At 36.1% G+C, this 23,054-nt stretch overlaps 1 protein-coding gene across 14 annotated transcripts in view; it reads right to left on the reverse strand.

Annotated features, from left to right (window-relative positions):
* The window catches only part of NFIB (nuclear factor I B), a 181,051-nt gene that overhangs the window by 44,049 nt on the left and 113,948 nt on the right, over positions 1-23,054 (reverse strand). For 13 of the 14 annotated variants that reach the window (XM_071581476.1, XM_071581465.1, XM_071581468.1 and 10 more), the window contains 3 exons: positions 13,507-13,575; positions 11,293-11,413; positions 9,269-9,387 (listed from right to left, as the gene is read on the reverse strand). In XM_071581476.1, the coding sequence (XP_071437577.1) occupies positions 9,269-9,387; positions 11,293-11,413; positions 13,507-13,575 (309 nt within the window). Of the gene's footprint in view, positions 1-2,306; positions 4,021-9,268; positions 9,388-11,292; positions 11,414-13,506; positions 13,576-23,054 lie in introns of those variants that run through there. The other variant, XM_071581470.1, reaches the window with a different exon arrangement.

Below are 23,054 nucleotides of genomic sequence, written 5' to 3' on the forward strand. Positions count from 1 at the left end.
TTTTCAACATTGTAAGAAGTCAAGCAAAACACTAAAACAATATTGCAATTCAAAAAATCTACAGTAAAATGAGTAAATTATTTGCAATAGCAACTGAATTCTCTCTTTGTTCTTTAGTCTTCTAACAAATTGCACTGATTTATTTTATATTGCTCTGTAAGTATTAATATACATAAATGCAGAAAGTGATAAAAGAACTTCCAGACAACTAAAACACAAAAGCTGAAATCCCTTAGGTGGAGTGGACATGTAATTCTTCTGGTCCTTACCCACATGAACTTGCAGAATACAGGAATACAGTACTTCATTGCCAACAGTCATATTCTGTGGGGTGTGTTAACCTTGATGATTTAAATTTACATTTATGCCTACTAAGATCAGGCTGAAACTATGGCATGTTGTTCTGCAAGAACTGTGGGCAGCAATGTTTAGTTCCCGTACTTCAAACCCACTTTGTCAGTCCTATCAGAAACTAACAGTAAACCTCCCAGGAAAGGTTTATAAATCAGCATGACTATGTTACCACATCTGTACTGTTGCTTGTGAGGATAAAACATACCTTTTTTTTCCTATGCATTGATATGCTGGCATAAGCCTGGCTTTCTCACCTTTCCTCACTCTCACCTCATACCAGAAGTATTGTCCAGCTGTGAGAGCCCCAAGATGCGAGTGCCACCATGGAAACCATGGGGATCAGGGATGTTGCTTTTGGAAGGATGTGAGAATGTCTCTGTAACCTTCACAGACACCCACAAGGACCAATCACAGCATGCCAGACTTCACCTCAGCAGCTTCTCCTGTCCCATGTCTTCCTAAAATTTCAGACTTGGTTTATCCAACCACCTCTGTACCAACACAGCCATCAGATGTCATAAGGGAAGTACTTAGTAGTAATACAGAGCTTAGTGAGGTTGCTACGTGCTGTTAAACATGGAGCAGGCACTGAAAGTAATGAGGCTGGCTTTGGAAAAAGAGGTAAAAAGCAACAGGCCAAAAAATATGGAGTTGCTGTAACAAATATATATACCATCATTAGCAAAGCCACATGAGGCTCCAAGAAGTCCCCTTTGCCATAAAAAGCCTTTAATCGGTTACAGATAGTTTAAGTACTTGACTATTTTTTATTTAACTCTACACTTCAGAAACAGACTAGGCCATTCATCTATGAGTCATTATTAAGAGATGTGATTCTAGTAGATAACTGTGACAGGAGAGCATTCTGATAGGCTGAGAAAAATCTTATTTAAAAAACAAAACAAACAAAAAAAAAACACCCTCCTTCCCCCCCCCTCCCCCCCCAACACCAAACACCACCATAACAAATTATAAAGACTTTGGAGTACATTTCAGTCATTTATTAAATTATCCTTCAGAAAGTGATCCAGACTTCAAGGAAAAATGTACAGCTATAACATTTCACTAATGCTGAGTCTCCGAGGACATTGGATAGAAAATAAAATCAACAAGGTAACCATAACTGCAAAAGTCAGAAAATATTTCCAGTTTCTAGTGCAAAAGGATTGAAGAGGCATTTGAGATAAAATAATGTAAGGGAATGGTTTTGAATGGGGATAAAATCATTATCTCATGCTTAAATATACTACTTTGATCAAGTGTGATACAGATTGCATGAAAGCAGTAAAAAAAAAAAAAGAAAATCTTTTAAAATATATCTATGGCACAGAAACAAGGAATCTACAGATTAAGAAAAAAAGGAGAGGTGCTCAGAAAAGTTGCAAAATGTGGGCTAAACTAATTTTTTTTCATCTCATGCATATACCAGAACTGTAAAAAAAAAAAAAAAGAAAAAAAAGGGAAAAATAGTCAGTGAGGACACCTATGATTCAGAAGGTACTAAATGCATTTTCTTTTTGTAAGTGAAATAAAGTTACTCTACACAATATAGGTAAAATCATACAGAATAATAAATACCATACAAGCTCTAATAGGAGCCCATGGGTTTCAAAAGTGCTAAAGAAGTCTCTTATTCAGCAACACTGGAGTAAGAAATTAACACATAATAGTTCCTGGGCCAAATCTTGCATTAAGTCATGCATTTTATCACTAATTTCAATTAAAGGGCATCTAGAGTAACCACCAAGGAGGATGTTGTCACAGTATAAGGTTCATCACCGAATAAGTGTTTTGTATAAAAGAAAAATATTCTTTTGCACTTATACCCCTCAATGTTCTATATGGGAGATCTTGAATGTATTTTATTCAGTAATCACATATAGAAAACATTAAATAATTTAGGCCTTTCCACAATATATTTGTCAGAACAAAAGACAAAGAATCTGTAATGAGACTTTTTACAGTGTCTTTATTGAACATGTAACAGCCATTTCTAGGAATGCAAAAAAAAGCAAACCTTTTTCTGTATGCTCCTATTGTATCTCGTACTGTGTTTGTTTTTCTGTCTGTATTTCGAAACATTTTGTTACTCTTCATTCTTACAGAAACTGAAGGGTTCGTGGGCTGAAGGAAAAGTCAGGTTCCTTCTCTGTCCAGAATGAAAATTTCCTCTTCTGTTATTCTGAATATTTGAAGATACTTATGAAAAACTTACAAATTGGCCTAAAGCTATTCTAAAGACAGTAAAACAGATATAATCTCTGTTGCTTTATTTTTTGGAGATAGTGTAAATTTAACATCATTCCACTCAGTAATGGAGGATGGAAATTTTCTTGATGCAACTTCACTCAATTTTAGGATAATATTTTGGCTATCCTGTTCAGGGATCATTTTCTCTCTATGAATATTTTTATTAAGTATTTTAAAGTTCCTTCACCTATTTTTTTATAATTTTTGCCTTTCAAACTAAGAATAAGAAAGCACTTTTCATCCTCATGAAAATAATATTTTATTTATTTTTTGTACCAGCAGGTTTTCTTGCAAAATTGCCACCATGGAAACGAAAAGTAGAGCAATTCCTGAATGGTTTAAATTTGTTTTAACTGTCATGGTAGAAATACTGAATTTTAATAAGTAGACACAATGTTCATTCAATGAACACTACCAAGATCTTGTTCTGCTACTAGGAAGAAAGATAACACAAACTGTCACCTGCCAAGCATCATAGCAGACAACAAGCTAAGAGAAGCTATGGCTAAGAATTTTCTCTGGAAATACACTATGAGAAGTTACTCTTGCTGAAAGGCATGCCTCACTTTATGAATGTGAAGTTATGAAAACTTATTAACTGGCAGCATATTCATACTGTGCTTACAGCAGGTCCATTATACTAGCTAAAAACACTAGTTCAATGTGTCTATACCAGATACATTATACTCTCCAAAGATTATATATATTATATAGAGATATATAGATATGAAAAGTATGTGTGTGTATACATTGTATAAAGACTATTTTGAAATAATAAAAAATACAAGGGCAAAAATAATGAGTTACCAACAAGACATAAGTTGCTTTTAAACATGTTTTGACATATGAGGATTTTGAGAACTCAGACTGAGTCAAAAACACAGAACTGCATTTAACTGACATTCATCAAGGTAAACATTTGCAAGATATAGTTAATCTGTTAGGTGGGGAGTGTGTTTCTAAAGCATTAGCCTTCAGAAGCAGCACCCGGAGCTGGAAAAAATCCTGATGCCTGTCTAATGCAGGACACCAAAAAGCCAAGGTGACCTGTTACCGTTCTCAACTCCTGGACCACATTAATAACTTCCTCTTTCAGTTCCCTCACTTCAGAAATGAGAACATCCATCCTTGACGGTTGATGAGAAGAAGGCCCAAGAACGAACGAGCCATCAGGAAGGACCTCAGTTGGGAAGGAGTGTACAGTAGGCTGGGAGAAAGCAAAAGGGGACAATTGTCCAGAAGAGGGGTATCCAACAAAGGGGGTTGGGACCTGAGAAGTGGAGAGTCCAACAGCTGCTGGCCAAACAACAGGTGAGGAAGATTCAGCTGTTTCAGTTTTAATGGTATGCTGGCATCTTGACTCTTGATTGTTGGCAGAGGTGGGTGAGGTGTAAGAGAGTGAACATGATGAAGAAACTGTAAAATTAAAATTCACTTCATTGTATACAGACACTTAGTATTTCTAGACATCTGACTACTACGGAAATCTACATGAATCTCTCCACTTTTATAATGAACAACATGCATTGTTGATAACCTGTTTAATATATTTCCAATGTACACAGGACTGTAACTGTAAAGTAGATCTCAAGGACAAATACTGAAATTGTCTGCAATTCTGTTAATGAGTTTTGACAAGCTAGCTCTCAGAAAGGAAGCCACAGATATATACACTGAACTCCCCTATTCTCATACTCCTGTTTCCTTATCAGTTAAGAAAAATGTGTGTGATTTACTTACCAGTTAGTAAATCAAGATGTTCACCAACAGTTTTTAGACTAGTAGATCCTAAGCACTCTTTATCAACTGCACTAGTCACTAATTTATATATATATATTTTAATAACCTACAAATTGTGAGGCAGATTTGCTTTTTTTTAACTGCATAAAATTTATAAATTTATAAAATACTCAGCAATTTTACTCATGCAGAAACTTACATCTATTTCATAAAGTCTTACTACTGCAGGAATTCAAAATTTTGGAAGCATGTAAAGAATTCAGTAACAGCGACCTGGAAAAAGGAAGACGGGAAGAGATCTACAGCAAATTACTTCTTAGATATAGATATACTTTCTGTTGATAGAGGTGTAAGACCTGATGCAGACATTTTGAAGATATGAAGACACCCAGTTGGGAGAAACAAGGCACAAGACAGAACAAATAACTTGCACAATATCGGACAGAAGCCAAAGCATGTGAGATCCTGATTGTCATGCTGGGACTCTACTTTTATGTGATGTATCATTCTCACAGATGTCTTTTTACTTTCTGGGACTGTGGGATTTTTGAAGGATGGTTAGTTACTTGGAAGGCTAATGGCGAAGAGAAGGTTTTGGAAAAATTTTTCAGTTATAAAACTGCCTATTTGCTCCACCGGAAGACCTCAAATCTGTCTCAAAAATCATGCAAATAGTGCAATATTTTTAAGTATTTTAACATAGCAAAAATAATGGCATAAACTACAGACTCTTTCTACAATGATTGGATGGGTTTACAGTAAAAAGATAATATTGTAATTCTACAGTTGGTTTTCATCTGTTTTTTAAACTGTTGCACTTACTCTTGTGGTTACATATATTTTTAAAAGAATCATAATTTTTTTTGCAAACCAGTGAAGTAAACTTACAGGTTTATGGCTTCATAAGATTTTCTTTTTTTTCTATAAGTATTTATAATCTGACTTCAAAAAATACATAAAACGTTTTTTAATATTAATGTTAGTTATTTAGAGGAGGGGTATATTTTTATGTCAGATCAGTAATGCAACTCTTTGTAGACTGTCTTTAACCAAGTTTATGCCATCTCTAAAGTCACAACTTTTCAGATATACTTATTTATTTCTGCCCAGAATTACATCTTCAACAGCCAGCTTCATCAAAATAGACTATGAAGCACAATATTTGGAAATCTTACCAAAACACTTTTGGCAGGACCATGACAGTTAACGGCAAAAGGACAAAAACTGGAGTTTTGCAATGAAGCAATCTGGTATGAGCAAGATTTTACTGTAACTGAGGGAGATTTCTCTTTTTAGTTTCAGAAATACCATGTCCTGACTACACCACAAGTACTCCTGTAGTCCATATTCTTACCACTCGTGATGCATGTTTGCACAGAGAAGCTATAGAAACTATGAGGATTGCAACCAAATCACTTGTCTCCTAATGTCTTCTTACCTACTAAACTACATGATATTTGTTCTTCAAAGCAAAGGTTGATCTAGCTTGTTCTACCCCACTGCAAATTGTCATCTGTCTTCCTTTCAATTTCATTGTATTTCTGTGATACCCTTTAATTTTTATGCCATTTACTCTATCAAAATTGTTAGATAACCCTTACACACCTATGAAACTCCTGACTACCTTATTCCAATCTGTTTCAGCTGATACTGTTTTATTGTGACTATTTCCAGTTTCAAAGGACCACTGTCACTTCTGTATTTTTACAAATAGAGTTAAAGATGTAAGAAGCCTTCGTGACAAGAGTCTTTCACAACTGTGTAGTTTCAACTTCTACAAAAATATATTAAATTTAGACACAGAGATGAAGAAACTAGATATATCTAAACTCAGAAGTTAGACTTTCTGTCTGTCACGTTCAAAACTGAGACAATGAAATTAGGATCAGTAATGTATCTTAGTACCAATCTCAAACCTCATTTTATTTCTCTTAGTTAAAATTGAAGCAGAGTGAAAGATAAGCTTTCTACTCATAAACATGACATCTCTGCACAGTCTTATTTGTCAATAGTGTTGAAGTACCCACATTTCTGATGCTGACAACCTTTGGATACTGCCTGAAGAAGCAGTACCTGTTATGACATGAGCATTCCCTGTTGACACTGGCTTAACACAAATGTGAATCCAAAGGACTTATTTCTTTTTCATTTATCCCTAACTTCATATGGCATACAAATATCCATAGGAGAGAGGGAGTTAATACCAGTGTGACCTCTGGCATAAAACCCACCTCCAAACTTTTATAGCTATTATCTTTGTGTTTGCAGGCATAAGGGAAAACAGGTTTTCATAAACACCATATCATGGTAAGACCTCTGTGTCTAAAAGGAGCTTTATACAGATACATGCTAATATGAATCATAGAATCATCATAGAATATCCTCAGTTGGAAAGGACTCTAAAGGATCATTAAAATCCAGCTCCTGGCCCTGCACAAGACAGCCCCAGGAGCCACACCGTGTGCCTGAGAGCATTCTCCAAACACTTGTTGAACTCTATCAGTCTTGGTGCCATGACCACTTCTCTGGGGAGCCTGTTAAAGTGCTCAACCACCCCCAGGGTGAAAAACCTTTTCAAAATACCTAACCTAAACCTCTTCGGCCAGAGCATCATGCCATTCCCTTGGGTCCTAACCGCTGGTCATCAGAGTGAAGAAATCAGTGCTATGAAGATAATATCAAGCATGTAACAAATGAGCAGCTGCCATGTACCCATTCCCAGTGAGATCAAGCATCAAGAACCGGCATTGTAGTTACTACTTGACAGAGGTTTTGCAGCAGCAGGATAACCTCAGAAAGTGATTGGAGCCAAACATAACTCTTTAGGGGCAAAAGGCTTATGTCTCCCTTGTACAATGTTTTTCACACTGGATAATGCCTCTGCAGGAATGGAAGAACACCTTAATGATGGGGAAAAAAAACAAAGTCCTTTGCAGTATCTCAAAGAAAGCCTCTTTGCCAGGGATCCAGTAAAATTTGTCTAGTCCCCATAGCACTGGAGGACAGGATATTCAGGGAGGGATGTAAACTCCAGGAAACAGAAGTAAAATAAACTTATTGAAGTCTATCTCAGTTTTTCTCTCTTCCTCCTATTGGAGTTCCCTGGTTTATAAAATATATAGAGTTAAAGACTGTTTCAATCCAGAAGTCTAACTACCCTATAGCACAGAAATTTAGTAAAGAATCATTTTAAATACACTCAAGCGTCTGAATTATAACATTGTTCACTACTGATAATTCTAACCTGAAGAAAGCTGGTAGAACTGGAACATGATTCTTTACAAGCAGAATGATTCAAGACCTAAAATGTAAGTGAGATACTTGAGAATCATAGGATCATCTGTGAAAGGGTCTGTCAGCCAGACTTAAGAGTTTATGTGGCACTGCAATTCTCAGAAGCCCCTACAACTCAGCAGCACAAAAGAACTTAATTTCACAAATGAGATATGTGGAGACCACTTCAGAGAGGAACAATGAGCTGCTTTCCCCACAGCTAAAAAAGGAATTTATCTAAAAAGTACAAAATTTATTTGAGATACAATCTGATTTTTCATGAAAAATTTTACTGAAATTTCATGGCAAAATAGGTAGGAAAATATTTTGCATAAGGACCAAGATAGTGACTGTTAGAAATCCTATTTTCTGTTTTCAACTTTGGTTAGGCAAAGTCACAGCAAAGATTTTTTGTAAAGATTCAAAAGTAACCACTGCAAACACCTAAAAATAAGACAATACACGAGCCTCCATCAAAAAACAGCAAGTACAGAAGAAATTATAAAGAAAAAGACTAGTAAACATTGTATTACAGAAACAGCCTAATGACAAGAACACAGATTAGAGGGTAAACAGAAGTAGATTAAGATGAGACCAACTACAATGGAAGTGAGAAAATAAAAGGCAGCTAAATTAAATACCAATCACATGCTATCTTGTATATGGAGATGAAAGAGAAAACTTAGCAGGAAAAAAAAAGAGAGAAAAAAGCAAAAAAAAGCCTTAAAGCAAAGGAAAAATGAAATAGAAACAAAGGGTCAGTCAGTTATTGAAGAACAGAGGGTAATGACGAATAGTGGACATGGAAAATGAGGGGAAACTTTTGAAGATCAGCAAGGGAAGCAACTGTATGCCTTTTTCTTAATTTCACTTTTACATACATGGCTGGACATTTCACAGACTCTGCAGATTGCTGCAGCACCATGCATTGGCTGAAGGATCTATTAACCAACACCATTCAAATATATGAGTTTAAATATATTTTCATATTATAAAGGGAAGAGAAAATACTACAGTGGCATCTAGATTTAAAAATCATCAACATAACATGAGGGAAAGATATGACAATTAATTTCACTGTTTCAACAGCCATAACTTTCTTCTCCACACAAACACATTTTGGATAACCCAAAAGACAATACCACTTACCAACACTCTCTGACATATGGATATAGTCCCACACAGCTATGCATGGGCTCTTCAGAAAGAGCCTATTACACCTATTCTGAGTCATATGGTATAGACTAAATGGACATATAGGAGTCTGCATGGTATAACAACAACTGCGTAATCTAGTGTTGACTAAACCATAGTATGGACATGTTTTGGATTTTACTTGAAAGCACTATCCTCAAAATTCTGTTGGGATGATCCCAGCATACACAATTTGCAGTACCTCACTTGACACACATCTTTTCAAACTACAAGGCTATTATCAAATGGAAAAATTATTATGTGGTTGTTTATGCAATATCCTGTTGACTGTTAGTTTTAACTACATTTACAAAACCAGCAAATATATACTCCAGACAGAAAAAAAAAGTTATTCTTCTAAACAGCCATCATTTTATTGCAGGAATTAAAAGGAAGATGGAGTGATTTATTGTATATTTGAATATACTTTGAGGTAAAATAATCCCATGTTACTCACCTTGATCTCTTTCATGCCATGTCCTGCTTCCTGCAGCTGGTGAATTTGGAGAAGGATAGAAGTCTCCTGTTGGACTTGGCTCCATATTTTCATCTATAGAGATAGTTTTGGGTCTTTTGCTGTTAAGAATTGTGAGATTTGACAGTAAATATGATATTCAGCTAGCAGTGGTATATAAACTGTTTGGATTTCAACAGATATCTCAATAGAGAGTAATTCAGGCTTACAAAGCAAAAAGAAAAAAGTGAAAAGTGGATATTAGAGGCTGCACTAACTTACACAGATGATGTTCCTTAGTAATATGTAATGCAAGTATGGTATGTCCTTGCATTTTTCACATGACTTAGTATTTCAGAGTTATCATGAAGGGGTAACATAAAAAAGACTACCAGCATTTCACTGAACAACCAAGAAACTCATTGCTGTAGCCTACCAAAGAAAGGTTGTCTCATGGAGTTATTACATATTATACAGAAACCATGAAAGTCAAACAAATCATTGGAAAATATTACTAATAAAGACAAGGTAGAACAGGAACTTTTGTGACTGGGTTAATGAGGAAAAAATGCAGTTTATTGTATTTCATCAAGTCAAACTCCTAAGCTTTTCAAAGAGGTCTATCCTGAAACAGACACTTTTCACTTTTGAATGATTAATTTAAAAAAACCCAACCAAACCCTTATTTCAAGTCACACTATATAAAATGAGGCAGGACTTCAATAGAGTGGAGGAAAGCCAAATTTGTACATAACAATATATACTGAAGCTATTATAGTGACTGCCAAAGAAAACAAGGATGAAGCTTTCATTGATATGCTGTTGTTCTTATTATTACGAAGACTACAACAACACTGTGATAATTAATTGGTCTATTCTAAATAATCCATATATAAATAAATATAGAAATAAATATAGAAATATCTTTTATAAACTTATATATGATAGATAGATAGATAGATAGATAGATAGATATTTAAAATATATATATAAAAATAAATCCATAAATAAGTAATCCATATATTTTAATAATTTAAAATGTACACTATGTATTGCTAAACTGAAAATGTGATGGAATGAAAGAGTGGAACACAAGTAAAATAACTCAGAAGAACCAGGTGCTGACGGAAGAAAACCTCAGCTCCCTGACAATTCTGTTAAATCTTATCCCACTGTGCAGACACTTCCTGACTCACTGGATTGCAGAAATGCGGGGTCATGACAGGTCCTAGAGTGTTTATGTCTTTGTGGTATATTGGACAATGTCAGAAAACTAAAGGGCCACAGGCGCCTGAGAAACAGTACATTATCTGGGAGAATCACAGGTTGTCTCCCCTTGTGGGGTCACCAGCTGCTCCTGAGGGACGAAATGGAGTCTTTCTTTGAGATGGGAGAAGGGAGCATGTTGAACAAGTCAAAAATGGGTTCCTCAGTTTAAATTGCCTGTAGCAGGTACATGGAGCCTGCAACTGTTACAGGCTCCTCCTTGTTCCCACTCTGTTAGGAAATGCTCCCTGAAAGACTGAGGCAGGAAACACACTTCCATGAGCAGGGCTGATGTTATGGATAAACCACCTTTTCTTTATACGCCTGCATTACCACCTTTTCTATGAGAAACAGTATCTGTCCCAGTGCATCTCTCAAGACAGAGGTCCAAGAGGGAGCTCCCAAAGATAGCCTTAGCATGTGCAACCACCCTGAGCTCTGCCGGCATGTTCCCAACTGCTAAACCTCCTGTAACTCAGCAGCATTTTTGGGATGTGTAACTGTTCTCTTGATAGATGATTTAGTGAGCTTTTCAAACCCTGACAGTTATCATAAGAAATGACAGACAATAATGGCACCACTTCAAACTACAAGATTTGTAATTTGCATATCTGTACATAGATTATGGTAACATATGTAAGTAGCTAACCTTGCAAAATCAAAGGAAACTCATAAAACAGTTTGTTGTAGGCAGTATTTGTGAAATGCTGGTCCTACGCTATTAAACATGGTTCATATTAGCACTCAGGCCAAGTTTTTACCTGCTTGGTGGAGAGGACAAGGACCTCTGTAGACTTACACCCGAATTCATGTCATGGTAATATGGCTGGCTCGGAAGCTCTCCAATTGGGAAATTCACTCCAGTTCCCTGGGTTATGGGTGCTGAAAAGCATATCATATCACATCAAAGACAATCTTTTATCCTTCTATCTTTTAATTTTTAACACTTGGAAAAATAGCAAGATGTTACTACATGTATCTAATTTTCTGCCTCCTGCAGAAACCAAGTACAGACAAGTTCTACCAATTACTATATATATAAAAAAGTGAATTATCTTCCTCAGTACCTTGAAATCCATTAGCAGTTATGCAGACATTATACATTTGCTTTATAATTGATAACCTGGAAGTACCAATACAAAAAAACCAAATGATAACAGAAACCTCAAGCACTGTAATGAATGAGGTGGAGATTATGAGGACAGCTAGCATTAAAGAACTGGAAAAAATGAAATAACAAACCTGGGGATACAAAAAGTTCTATTCCTTTAATGTTAACTCTTTTTTATTAATAACAACCTTCAGTCTTGACACCATGTGCCTTCTTTTTCTTCCACCTAGTGCTACAGGTTCTGCTTTGCATACGTACACCTACACCTAAACATACACAGTGTTATCTTCACGTTCTGTGTACCACGCAGACTGGCAACTCAGGAATAAATTATATGTTACACATTGTGGTGTATTTACCTTTGTTCATTGTCTGTGCATTGTGCATTTTAACTACCTTTGGCACTTAAAAGAATAATTGCATGTTGTGTAATGTATCTGAAGGTTTGTACTTTTTCCTGACAGTTAAAGTACAAGCCTGTTGTGGCTTGAGGTTAAACAAATGCATGGTACGAAATTCCACAGAAACCACATGCTTTAAAGCATATAATTAGAAGTATATCATGTATAACAACTGCATAAGGCATGATTTCATAGCATAATTACAATACTGTTTCTTTATTAATCACAATATCCTGCTACTTTAAAATGCACTTAACCACCTGACAAAAGAAAGCTGTAATTCACACATTCTCAACCTCCTAAAACAGCAAAACTGTATCTTCAGTAAGCACAAAGGAAGAGTATGCCTTAACACTGCAGGATAGCAATGTTCACTGTTTGGCTGAAAGGCTTAAGATAATTTTAGTTGGTGAATATTAATTTCTGATCACAGCAAATGAAATAACACATACATCTGAAGCCTCAGCAAGTTAAAGAAATTCCTCAATCATCTTGATATGGTATGAATTCACACATGTGTAAAATTTGATCAAACAGTTTTGGAACTTGTGCCTCATTGGTTTTTCCTCACCTCACCAGAAAAGAGATTATTCTGGACCATTCTCTTTTCATAGTGCTGATATCATCACTGCAGACATTTCTAACTATACATTTCAAATATTCTTCTTCATTTCTTAATGAAGTCTTAGGAGAAATACTTTAATAGTGTTGACAGTAAAGGGAGAAAAGAAATAATCACAAAGCAATATAAAATGAAAATATGCATGGGTTTTATGTCATAGTATTACGGCAAATTCTTAAATGTCAACTAAGTAGATATTATGTGTTTGCTTTTCGGGTTTTTCTTACTGCAATAGAAACTTCACCTGTCCTTTTATATTTGCATTTTATGAAGATTGTTGCATGTTTATGTGTGTAATATTTCTGATGCCAAAACAATGTCATTAGAAATTTAATACCACCAGTGCTATGATCAAAAGAAACACAAGCTTTTAGTACATTAAGTTTACAATCTTTTCTTTCCATTATGTGATTTTTCTTTTAAGAGCTACAAATTAAAAAAAAAACCAACAAAACAAAACAAAATAAACTAAATGAATAACCAGATATTTTAGCAAAATCCAAAAATGTGCAGGCAACCTTAAAAAGCGAAAGTCTAACAAATAGAAGGTTTTGCTACAAGTAGTAATTTCTTTGATATATAAGACCGGTAAGGTGGGCATTGAGATATGAAAAATTTATTCAATCTTTAAATATTGAAGAGATGGAAGAAGACCCTATTTGTTTTATTCAAAACACAGACAACATGAACAGTAATGTTGTGGTCAAATATATCAAAATTGAGTGTGGGTATAGGGATTTCCTATGCAACTTACATCTTGAGAAAGAAAGACTTCAAGGAAAAAAACCTTCACTTCATTATAGCAAGCTTTGAAAATGATTCAACACAAATGAAAACTTACTTCTTGACACCCTCACAAGTTCTGACACATTGAATACTCCAGATTTCACAAAACTGTCCTCAAGGTACACTGAAAAAGATCACAGTATGGTAATCAGTATAATTAAAAGATTAATAAACTATAGATAGGTTTATACACCAGCTAACAATGGTATCAACAGAGTCCCAGAACTATAACACACAGATCAAAGTACATTGAAAGGTGATCACAGGATCTAATGAGAGCTAAAATTCAGGCAAAGGTACAAAAAATTTTGAGGAGTTGTGACAAAGCAATTTTTAAAATGTTTACAGAAACTAACAGGTGATGCACAGAGTTCCTGGCTAAACAGGACTTCTTTGGAAGTCTTACATCAACAATCACTGCAAAAGCTGATATTACATGGCATCTCAACCTTTACAGGTAGTAATAACAACCATTTACTAATAAAAATATTTAGGTCTATACTTGGTGCATATTGCTACTTGAAGAGTGTTACTTTTTCAATTTTTTTCTAAATTAACACAGCTTTTTTCTTTTGAAAATAAACTGTCCATTTTCTGTTCCAAATGTTTGAATGTGTAAAAGCTACTCAATATTTTAGCTAACAAAACAAACAAACAAATAAAAATTGCATCTAATGGAATAGTTACTAATTTGGAAAACAATGGTTCAGAAATATGTTCTTTGGGGGGATGGGGGGGGGCGTTGACAGTTATTTCTTTCATCTTCAAGCAATTTAGCAACAGAGCCACTATAATCAGGAAAGTGACTGTAAAAGCATTACAATTCACTTGACAGTTCTGTCCTTGGTTCATCTGGATAAACCTCTACTTATTTTCAGGATCAAACAAACAGGGCAGAGGAGAAAATAGTAGTTTTCACTGTTTACTAGCAGTTTGTCAAATCCCACAGAACTGTGTCATCCATCACCTCTGGTATATTTACTAGTGTAGGTATAAACAGTGCACCTGCCAGCAAAAGCTGAAAGAATGTTAATGAATCTGACTGAGCACATTTCCTGACATCTCTGTTTCACTGTCAGACCTATAAGAGTGTCAGTCCCTCCCAGCTGAAAACCACCCCGGGATCAAGCATCATGGGTGCACAGAACACTGCAGGACTGTGGGATCATCCTGAACGATGTTCTGCCAAAGCCATCATCTTCTCACCTTCTGGTCAATGTCACTTCACACACTACCCCTGGATGTCTTTATTTGCACTAGGAGCTCTGCAGGTCTCCCTCTATTTTTAATTCCCTTCCTTTCACTTTTCTCTCTGCTTCATTTTCAAGAGCTTCTCTCCACAACCATTACTTTTTTCTCTCTTATTATCCTTCACCTGGATGTTATAACCATTACTTTTTCCTCTCTTATTATCCTTCACCTGAATGTTGCAGGCCTCTCCAGTAAGAGCTTTTCTCTTTCACCTTTTGCATTCTCTTCCACCCTGTTTTTTGTGGGGGTGAAAACAGGACACAGTTTCTCAAGTATTCTTCTTTATTTGACAGAATTTGGCACATCCATATCATTAAAAACAAAAAAAAAAATGCAAAGAGTAATTTTTTATTTTTCCTTTCCTCCTCAGTTTTCAGTTTTTAACATAAGAATGAGGAAGCCAGATGAATGCTAGCAATTCTTAAAATAATCTCAGTCTTTCCTTTCCCTTCTTATTTGCTCCAGAAGGAACAATCTGAAATACTACATGGAAGGGAGATTTCCAAAGAAAAAATTGGTTTCTTGATTTTATTTGGCCCTAAGTGAAGTGTGTTGGCTTGAAGCCAGCATACAACCCTGAATCCAGCTCTGAAACTGGTAATGAGACATGACTGAACTTCTCTGTTGATTATCCAAACACCAGTACTTTGCAGCACAATGTCTCTCATTCAAGTCAGACTAACTTGAGAGGAATTTCTCTCAAGTGAAGATAATTAAGTTATCATTAAAGTGAGAACAAGGCCCAAGGCTCATATTAAAAGAAGAAAAAGTCTATATTGGATTTCTTACAAAGATGTGTACATGCATATGCACATACACCCTCAGAAACACATATATAATCCTGAGCCTTCTCCCATGAATTCTTAGTTTTTTCTCACTGGCACTGTTGAGAATACCCATATAACATGAAGAGCAATACAGTGTTTCTCTCTTTGTTTTAACAGAATGGGAGCAGGGAAAAAAATTTGACACCAAGGTATACCAGTATTTATCAACCCCTCACAAAGGGATGTGTTGTTAACTGATGGATCATATCTTTCATCCAGGTTTCATCCTGACTTGGATGGGCCAAACATAATGACACCCACAGATACATGCAAATGCTCTGCCTGGCTAAGGAGAGGGAAACTGCACTTATTGTCAATCTCAATAAATTTAAAAGACAACTTGACTTTTCTCTATGCAATGTGACAAAATTTTATTAAAAAATTGATGTAACAATAAACAATCTATGTTACAGGCACTGAGCAGCTTTATCCTGACCCTTATGTTCTAACAGGGAAGGTGGACTCTGGGTGTAGAAAAATGAACACAATATATTAAATTTCCAGATAACTTCAGGTTTCGCCTAGTTGTGAAGAAAATCTATGACAGTATATTACAGAACTGTTCCAGGTTCCCAGCTGTGCTTTAGGAAAATGTTCTGTGCCATTAAACTGCTGTAATTTCTCCAGAAACATACACTCCATCTGTATAAGATAAAGGTTAAACATCAAGACAGCATGCAGAATGTCAACAGTACAGAACATTTTCACTTTATGGTGTGAGACAGTGCCTTTTACCTTATGAAACTGATCTTCCAAGTGAATAATGGTTAACATTCATGTTCAGGTTATTACATGCAAGACAAAAATATATGGTGATACTTCATAAAGTATAGGTCTCACTGTTTTGATTAAGCATTCCGTAAAGCACTGTTTGCATTAACATGTTGAAGAGCATTAAATTAGCATTCTTGTTGTGTGTTTCTGATCTGCCCAGTACAGACACTAATGCACTTGATAACACTATTGTTGTATTCCTCAGAGAGGATTTACTATCTCTTTTGATGTTCATGATAACACTTTGCTGTCTTTATCATTCAAACCTAATAAAAGCATTGAGTATTGTCATCTACTAAAACTCATCCTGACTGACAGATGACACTCTCTGAAATGCATTTTACTAATTGTCATTATTTTTAAAGATCTGATATTTACAAAAAGAGTATTTCTGACAAAACCACTGTAGTGCAATTCAGTGTAGTCAGTAACTTCCAAAACCCATATATAACAGTGGACTTTTTTCTGTATTTCCTTCTAGCTTTTGTACAGGGTGAGTATAACATTTTTCTTTAAGTTTTCTACAGAAAATGAATTTCTGAAAAGTTTACTTTCCAAACAATTCCACAATGCGCCAAAACAGTGCAATCAAGTATGAAAGATAAAGGGATTAAACCAAGAAGCAGTTCTAATCAATTTTCAATATGCAGTTGGTAAAAGGAGAAACCTTCAGTAATAACTCCAGCTGCTATAGAAGTCATTCTCTCCTTGTCCTTCCACTCTATTCCTGTTATATGCCTTGCATTATAGCTTCAATAACAGAGTTACAAGTATAGCTTTTAACCATTTTAACTATGCAAAGACATGAAATGAGGGGGAAAAATTAAGTTGTTTAAACCTACGGAAAAATTAATTGTTTGCAGTAACAATTATTCTAACAGGCTTGTTCTTATATTACTTAAAAGCTTACTAGTGATGTTTAGATTTACAAATCTTTAACTAGCCTTTTTATGTCTTTTGATTCAATTGTACTTTTAAGAATAGAATACCTGTTTATGTTCTACTGCATACTGGGGCCAAACGATAAAACTGTTTCCAGGTATCATTATACATCTAGTTTTTTCACAGATACTGCCTTCTTTTTGAGCAACTGGTAAAATAGGTAAGGATCCTAACAGTACTGGAAAAAAATTTGTATTAGTGCACTTTTATTTCTGGATCTTTAAAAAGAGGAATTATACAGTCGTAGATACTGTAGAATAATACTACTATAATTCTACTGTATAGTAGTGATGCCTATGGATTTTAGTGTGTTTTTGCAGATTTTTAGAATCATATATGTTACATGGATTGTCCTAGGTTGCTCACATCTTAAAGTGAGTTACTAAAGCTCTTTCTCACAGTTTGTGAGCTTTCTTATGCCCTGCCAAGGCCATAGAGTTCTTGAGAAGCCATCTGTAGATAGTGAGAAGACAAAACACAAGAAAAAGGCCTAGAAGTCCAAGAAGATCTCCAAAAGGCAGTTCAGAAGACCCCTATGGTTAAGAAACAGCAGGAAATGAGAATCATCGTTAGTTATCAATATCTCATATGCAAATTACTAGAGAGGTTATAAAATTGCAACATTCCTGGTCATGTATGTGCAGCCCTTCGGGTGTGCTCCTTAGAAGCTGCTAATAAAGGTAACCTATATGTCTTTCTCCATTAAACTGTTTTTGAGTGTCTATTTTCACAGGAACATAGGGAACAGTAGAATTATGCTAGCAGTAAGACAGCTATAGCATCAGGAGCTAGTGTGAGAAGAAAGCCTGGAAGCTTCAGCATGGTGTATAGTAGAGAGCTCTACCTAAACTTTAGGGTATGCAATGAAATATTCAGGATGCTGGTATAATTTTGTACAGCTATTATTTACAGTCAGAATTGGTAGTAAAAAATTAACCTCACACTGTTCTTAGTATGTCAAAATATAGTCAGCAGACGTAGTTTGCTTTCTTACTGTATGCATTTTGAAACCAGTATCTGAAAAAGTGTACCAGAAATGGGTTATCATCAAACCAGAATATATTAAAGGTAGTAATAGGTAGACAGTATTAGCCAGTGAGTGACAAAGAAGATTCCAGTGTCATCTGAAACAGCTGAACTAAGGTCTGTCCAGACAATGAGGCTATACTGATTATCGTACAACCATTTCCATTCACGTGATATACTCACAGCTTCTTTTTTATTTCCTGAAAATTGTGATAATGTTGTAACTGAGACAGGAAAAAAGTGTGCTGTAAAAAGATCTCCTGACTCCACTGAACCTTTTAGCATCATGAGGAACTAAAAAGCAAAATGGGCCATTTTCAAAAACAAATGAAATTTTTTATGCCCTCAAGATTATAGTCAGATCTACAATATTCTTCAGTGTTGCAGTAACTTGGAAAAGTAAACACCAGGTGCAAAGGACTCTAGAATTCATGCACTAGAATCTAAGTAGCAAGTTTCTCTGAAACTTAGGAAGAAACAAAGGGTAACTAACACAAATGCACACTGCCTTCCACTCCAGAAGGTCTCAGGTTATACATAAACTACAGTCAAGATTTAAGAAGAGGCTGGGGGACAGCCTTCTAACAGCTATATGACTACCAGCTACCACAAAGGAATTTTCTGATGCCAAAGCAGGTTTCTGGAATTCTATCTGGTAGCATAAGATTTTTTAGTAAGCTCTTGGTCTGTGCATACTTTGAAGGAAAAGCCATTGCACCCACCACTGGACACAACAGCATCTTAAGTGAACACGGCATCAGAATTATCCCAGCACCATTTCTTTACACAGTAGGTTCATAAAGAAAAGCAGTTGATGGAAACAAGAATTCACCAGTAATCCTAAGCCAGTAGACAGTAGTAATCACCCATATCAAATTTCAAATCATCATGCAAGGCTATCATGGAACTTTTCCATTTGGAAAAAGGGGCTCTACAACCTCTCTAGGTTTATGATGGCCACTATAGCACAACTGGGCATTGCCCCAGAATGCCCCACCTGAATCAGTGTTGGGAAGATGATGAGGAAGAGTATCACCTTCAATCATTGGCATTAATAATTTGTAGAGCATTTGGGAAAGGGAGAACTTCACAGAAGATCAAGCCCTGACCCAACCCAAACCTGTTTTATTTGAAGATTGTTAGCTGAGATGGCATGGTTGTAGGCATATGGGAAACAGTGAGCATTTCAGAATATCCACTCCCATGATGAAAAGAAAGGTAAATATGTGTTTGTTTAAGTACAATTCTGCCTGAATCCACAAACTGCTAATATGGCACCACTGTTTACAGAAGAAAAGCCGCTTGCAATGATGAAGCTCTATCTCTCCTACTCTTATTAATTACCATCCACATAAGGCTAACTTGTAATAAAAGAAAATAATGAAACTGTGACTGGTCTGACTCTTTCAAAACTCAAAGACATTTGTTTATTGCATTTTCAAACAGTGCAAAGGTTGAGACAAAATTACTCTTCAGACTTCTATTTGAAACAGTCATATACTGGCAAATTTATTACACTTCTTAAGGCTTGATCCAAAAAGAATGTTCTCCCTATGGCTGCTATGCTATATGAAAGCACAAAAAAAGCCCTTGGGGCTCTACAGCTGCAAGACAGATTTGCATATTGAGAGATAGGTGAGGCTTACTGCAGGCTTTTTGGCAACACCTTCTTTAATAATAAAAATGAAAAACCCCAAAATAAAATACCCCAAACCAAACTTCAGAGATGGTGATTTCTCTCTAGAACAAAATTTCTGGTGAAGGGGAATTTCCAGAGCAGTGAGACTGAGGCTGGGAATTCACCCGCCTATGCCTCATTCAGATTAAGGATTTTATCACTAGGCAAATTCCTTGACAACATGTCATGGGCTATCATGGAGGAAGGAAGGGAAACAGTAGAGAAGAATGAAAGGCAAAGAGGTGAAAAGACAGTTTCTCAATCTCTTTGTTTAAAAGTATCTCACCCCATATAAATAATTTAATAGTCATCAGCACACAGGCTCAAAACTAAGTCCTCTGCATTCCTCATTCAGCCCTTACTTTTAGAGTCTACAAAATCTATATAAAAGTATTCCTTAAACCATCTTAAGTGGAATAAATTCTATTGGGGGAAAAAAACTCAACCAAACAAAAAAAATCTAGCATGGTCTACTTGAAAGGAAACATATAACCTAATAGTCTCTGAACTCAACTGCTTGGATAAAAGGAAAAATCCAAACACATTTGTCTTCCCTCACCAGCAAGGCTCGTAATTATGTCAAGATGCCTAGGTCTCCTTTGCACCTTCTTTTGTCTAATGCTGAACAAGAACAGCTCCAAAATCTTGAAGGCACCTGTACAAAAGAGGTTGGTTGCAAGCTTTTTGGCAACACCTTCATAATTGAGTCTCTTTATTGTCCTTTCAAGATAGCACTTTAATATCACTATTTCTCACTCTTATTTTAGTAGCTTAAAAATGTTGTTCAAAGATTGGAGCAACATGGCAACAACTGGACACAGTCATGTTAACATTGCTGTATAAATAAACCAAGTTTTCAAGCAGCAACTTCAAGCCAATGGCAAATAGTAAGAATATTAGTAATGTCAAAACAGTTGGCCAGCAGGCAGTAAGGAAAAGAATAATAAAAGCAAAATAAAACTCAACTAGAAGAACTGGCTAGTAAGACCTGTATCTCTGGAGACCAAATTGTGGCTGGCGTCAATATCATTAGGTTACTTGTAGTTCTGGGTTTTTTTCTCTTTTTACCCATCATCATGATTTTCTTATGCTCAAGAGTAGAACTTTGAAAGATCACATCTTCTGTCTTCAGTGCATATCCTGCCACACTGTTGGAGGTACTTCAAGACACACATGTGAGAGTTTTTCTTTAAGGTTTTCTTAAGCTACATAAAAGACCTAGGACACAGGCAGGGAGCAAATAATAATGTAGCATTACACTGGAACTGCCACACTAGGTTTCTTTGAACATCACGCTTCAGCAGTAGCTCTGCACAGATGCCTGGTGGAACGGTAAGAAACAAGGCAGGCCTACAGGACTTGGATTGCATTTGTTTTGTTCTTGTTGTTTGTTTATTGACCATTTGCAAAGCTGTAAGTATTTTAAGTTTTAAACTTATTGATTCAGGTGTGCCTCCATCTGTCCAGTCACTCTTGATGGATATGTTAATTCTCTCTTTTAGGCCATGTAAACTTTTAATAGTTAGGACCATGCTACCATAATATAAACTTTTAGATACCAGGAACTTAATGGCTAATGCAGACAACAGTAGTGTTCAGATTCTTCTCCTTTCTCAGTTAAATTCAGCTCATGTATCTGTCTGGAATTTGCTTAATAATCCCTTCAGAGAGGCAATCCTTACAACATAGCTATCATAAAAGCAAGATTCATTCTTTAAAAATGTACCAGATGAAAGTTATTGAAAAATAGAACTAAGAGAAAGATACCCCTAGATTTATCTATAAAAGCTACATGGCACTTTCACCACAAGCTGCACCATCCTAATACTGTAGTAGGCTATCAAAGTGTTCAGTATAATTTTAGGAATGTATTGAAAAGAATTCCAGCAAGTGCTCTTAATGTTCTTTTGTTTGGCAAGTGACATTACTCTCTTTCTGTGGTTAGGACAGCAAATTACCCAACACCCTAAAGAATGCAACAGTCTAGCCAAACCTAGAAAAAACGCCACTTTTAAGACCAACAGTTTTGCCAACTACCACTCAGTTACCAACATCCTCTTCCATGACAGTATCTTTTTGAAGGTGGTGGCATCCAAAAGCTGACAGCACATAGCCCTTGGCACTGTGACATACAGGCACTACAACTAAGCATGATAAAACAACAAACCCTCCTGGCACTACCAGCCCACATGTTTCTGGCATGGGACTGAAATCCAACCACAGAGAGGATATCCTCTGGAGTTCCAACAGAAGTGACTGTATGGCTCTAATAATAAGAATCATCTGAAGTTTAGTAAGAAAGAATAGGACAGTAGTCCTTCTCCCAGAGAAGCTGAATGGAGTGTAACTCCCTCTAATTCTCCTGCGCAGCCCTAGAAGTCCTGTATTCTGCTGTCCCACAAACCTCAACAGTTTCACCTTGGCAATTTAACTCCAAGACAGTCTCATACAGGGAAGTTGACCAAGGCTAGAAGTTCATGCACTGATCAGAGAGATGACATTAAATTATGCCTCTGTCTCTGCTTAAATGAAGTGTTTCAAGTGAAGCAGGGCACGGCTTGCGTTGTCTGCTCCCACGTGGCAGGAGGTAAAGGAATAATACTGGCAGCAGTGAGACCAAATCATGAGAAAGTGTTATGCTCTTATTTTTAAGCAGAAAGTTTCCTAATGAAATCAGCAGCATGTTTTTCTACTTTCTGTGTCCCTCCACCTTCTCAGATGCTGGAGTTTGTCAGACATTAGGTGTTGACCCCGAAGTCTGCCTAATAAAGCCCATACAGATTGTCTACTCTTCTCCCCAGGCCTCTGTTTCTGGCAGCAATATTACTCCTTACTGGAATTAAGACAGGGCTGGAGAGAATGGACTCACTACAGGATGTGATCCTGACTACTAAAATATGTGCTTCTACCTTCCTACTCCAAATGCTAAATGGTACTTTAAAAATAGAATTTTGAAATACATTGAAGGTGAGTTTCCAGACCCTGCCTCCAGCTTCCCAAATGCAGCAGCTACAAAAGATTCTTCAAAATGACAAGGGGAGGTGTAATGCATTTGGGTTTTCTTGCACTCACCAGCAGGGATACCCTAAAACAAAATTAAATGCT

Source organism: Pithys albifrons, chromosome Z (genome assembly GCF_047495875.1).
Source record: "Pithys albifrons albifrons isolate INPA30051 chromosome Z, PitAlb_v1, whole genome shotgun sequence".
In the NCBI taxonomy this organism is placed as follows: domain Eukaryota; kingdom Metazoa; phylum Chordata; class Aves; order Passeriformes; family Thamnophilidae; genus Pithys; species Pithys albifrons.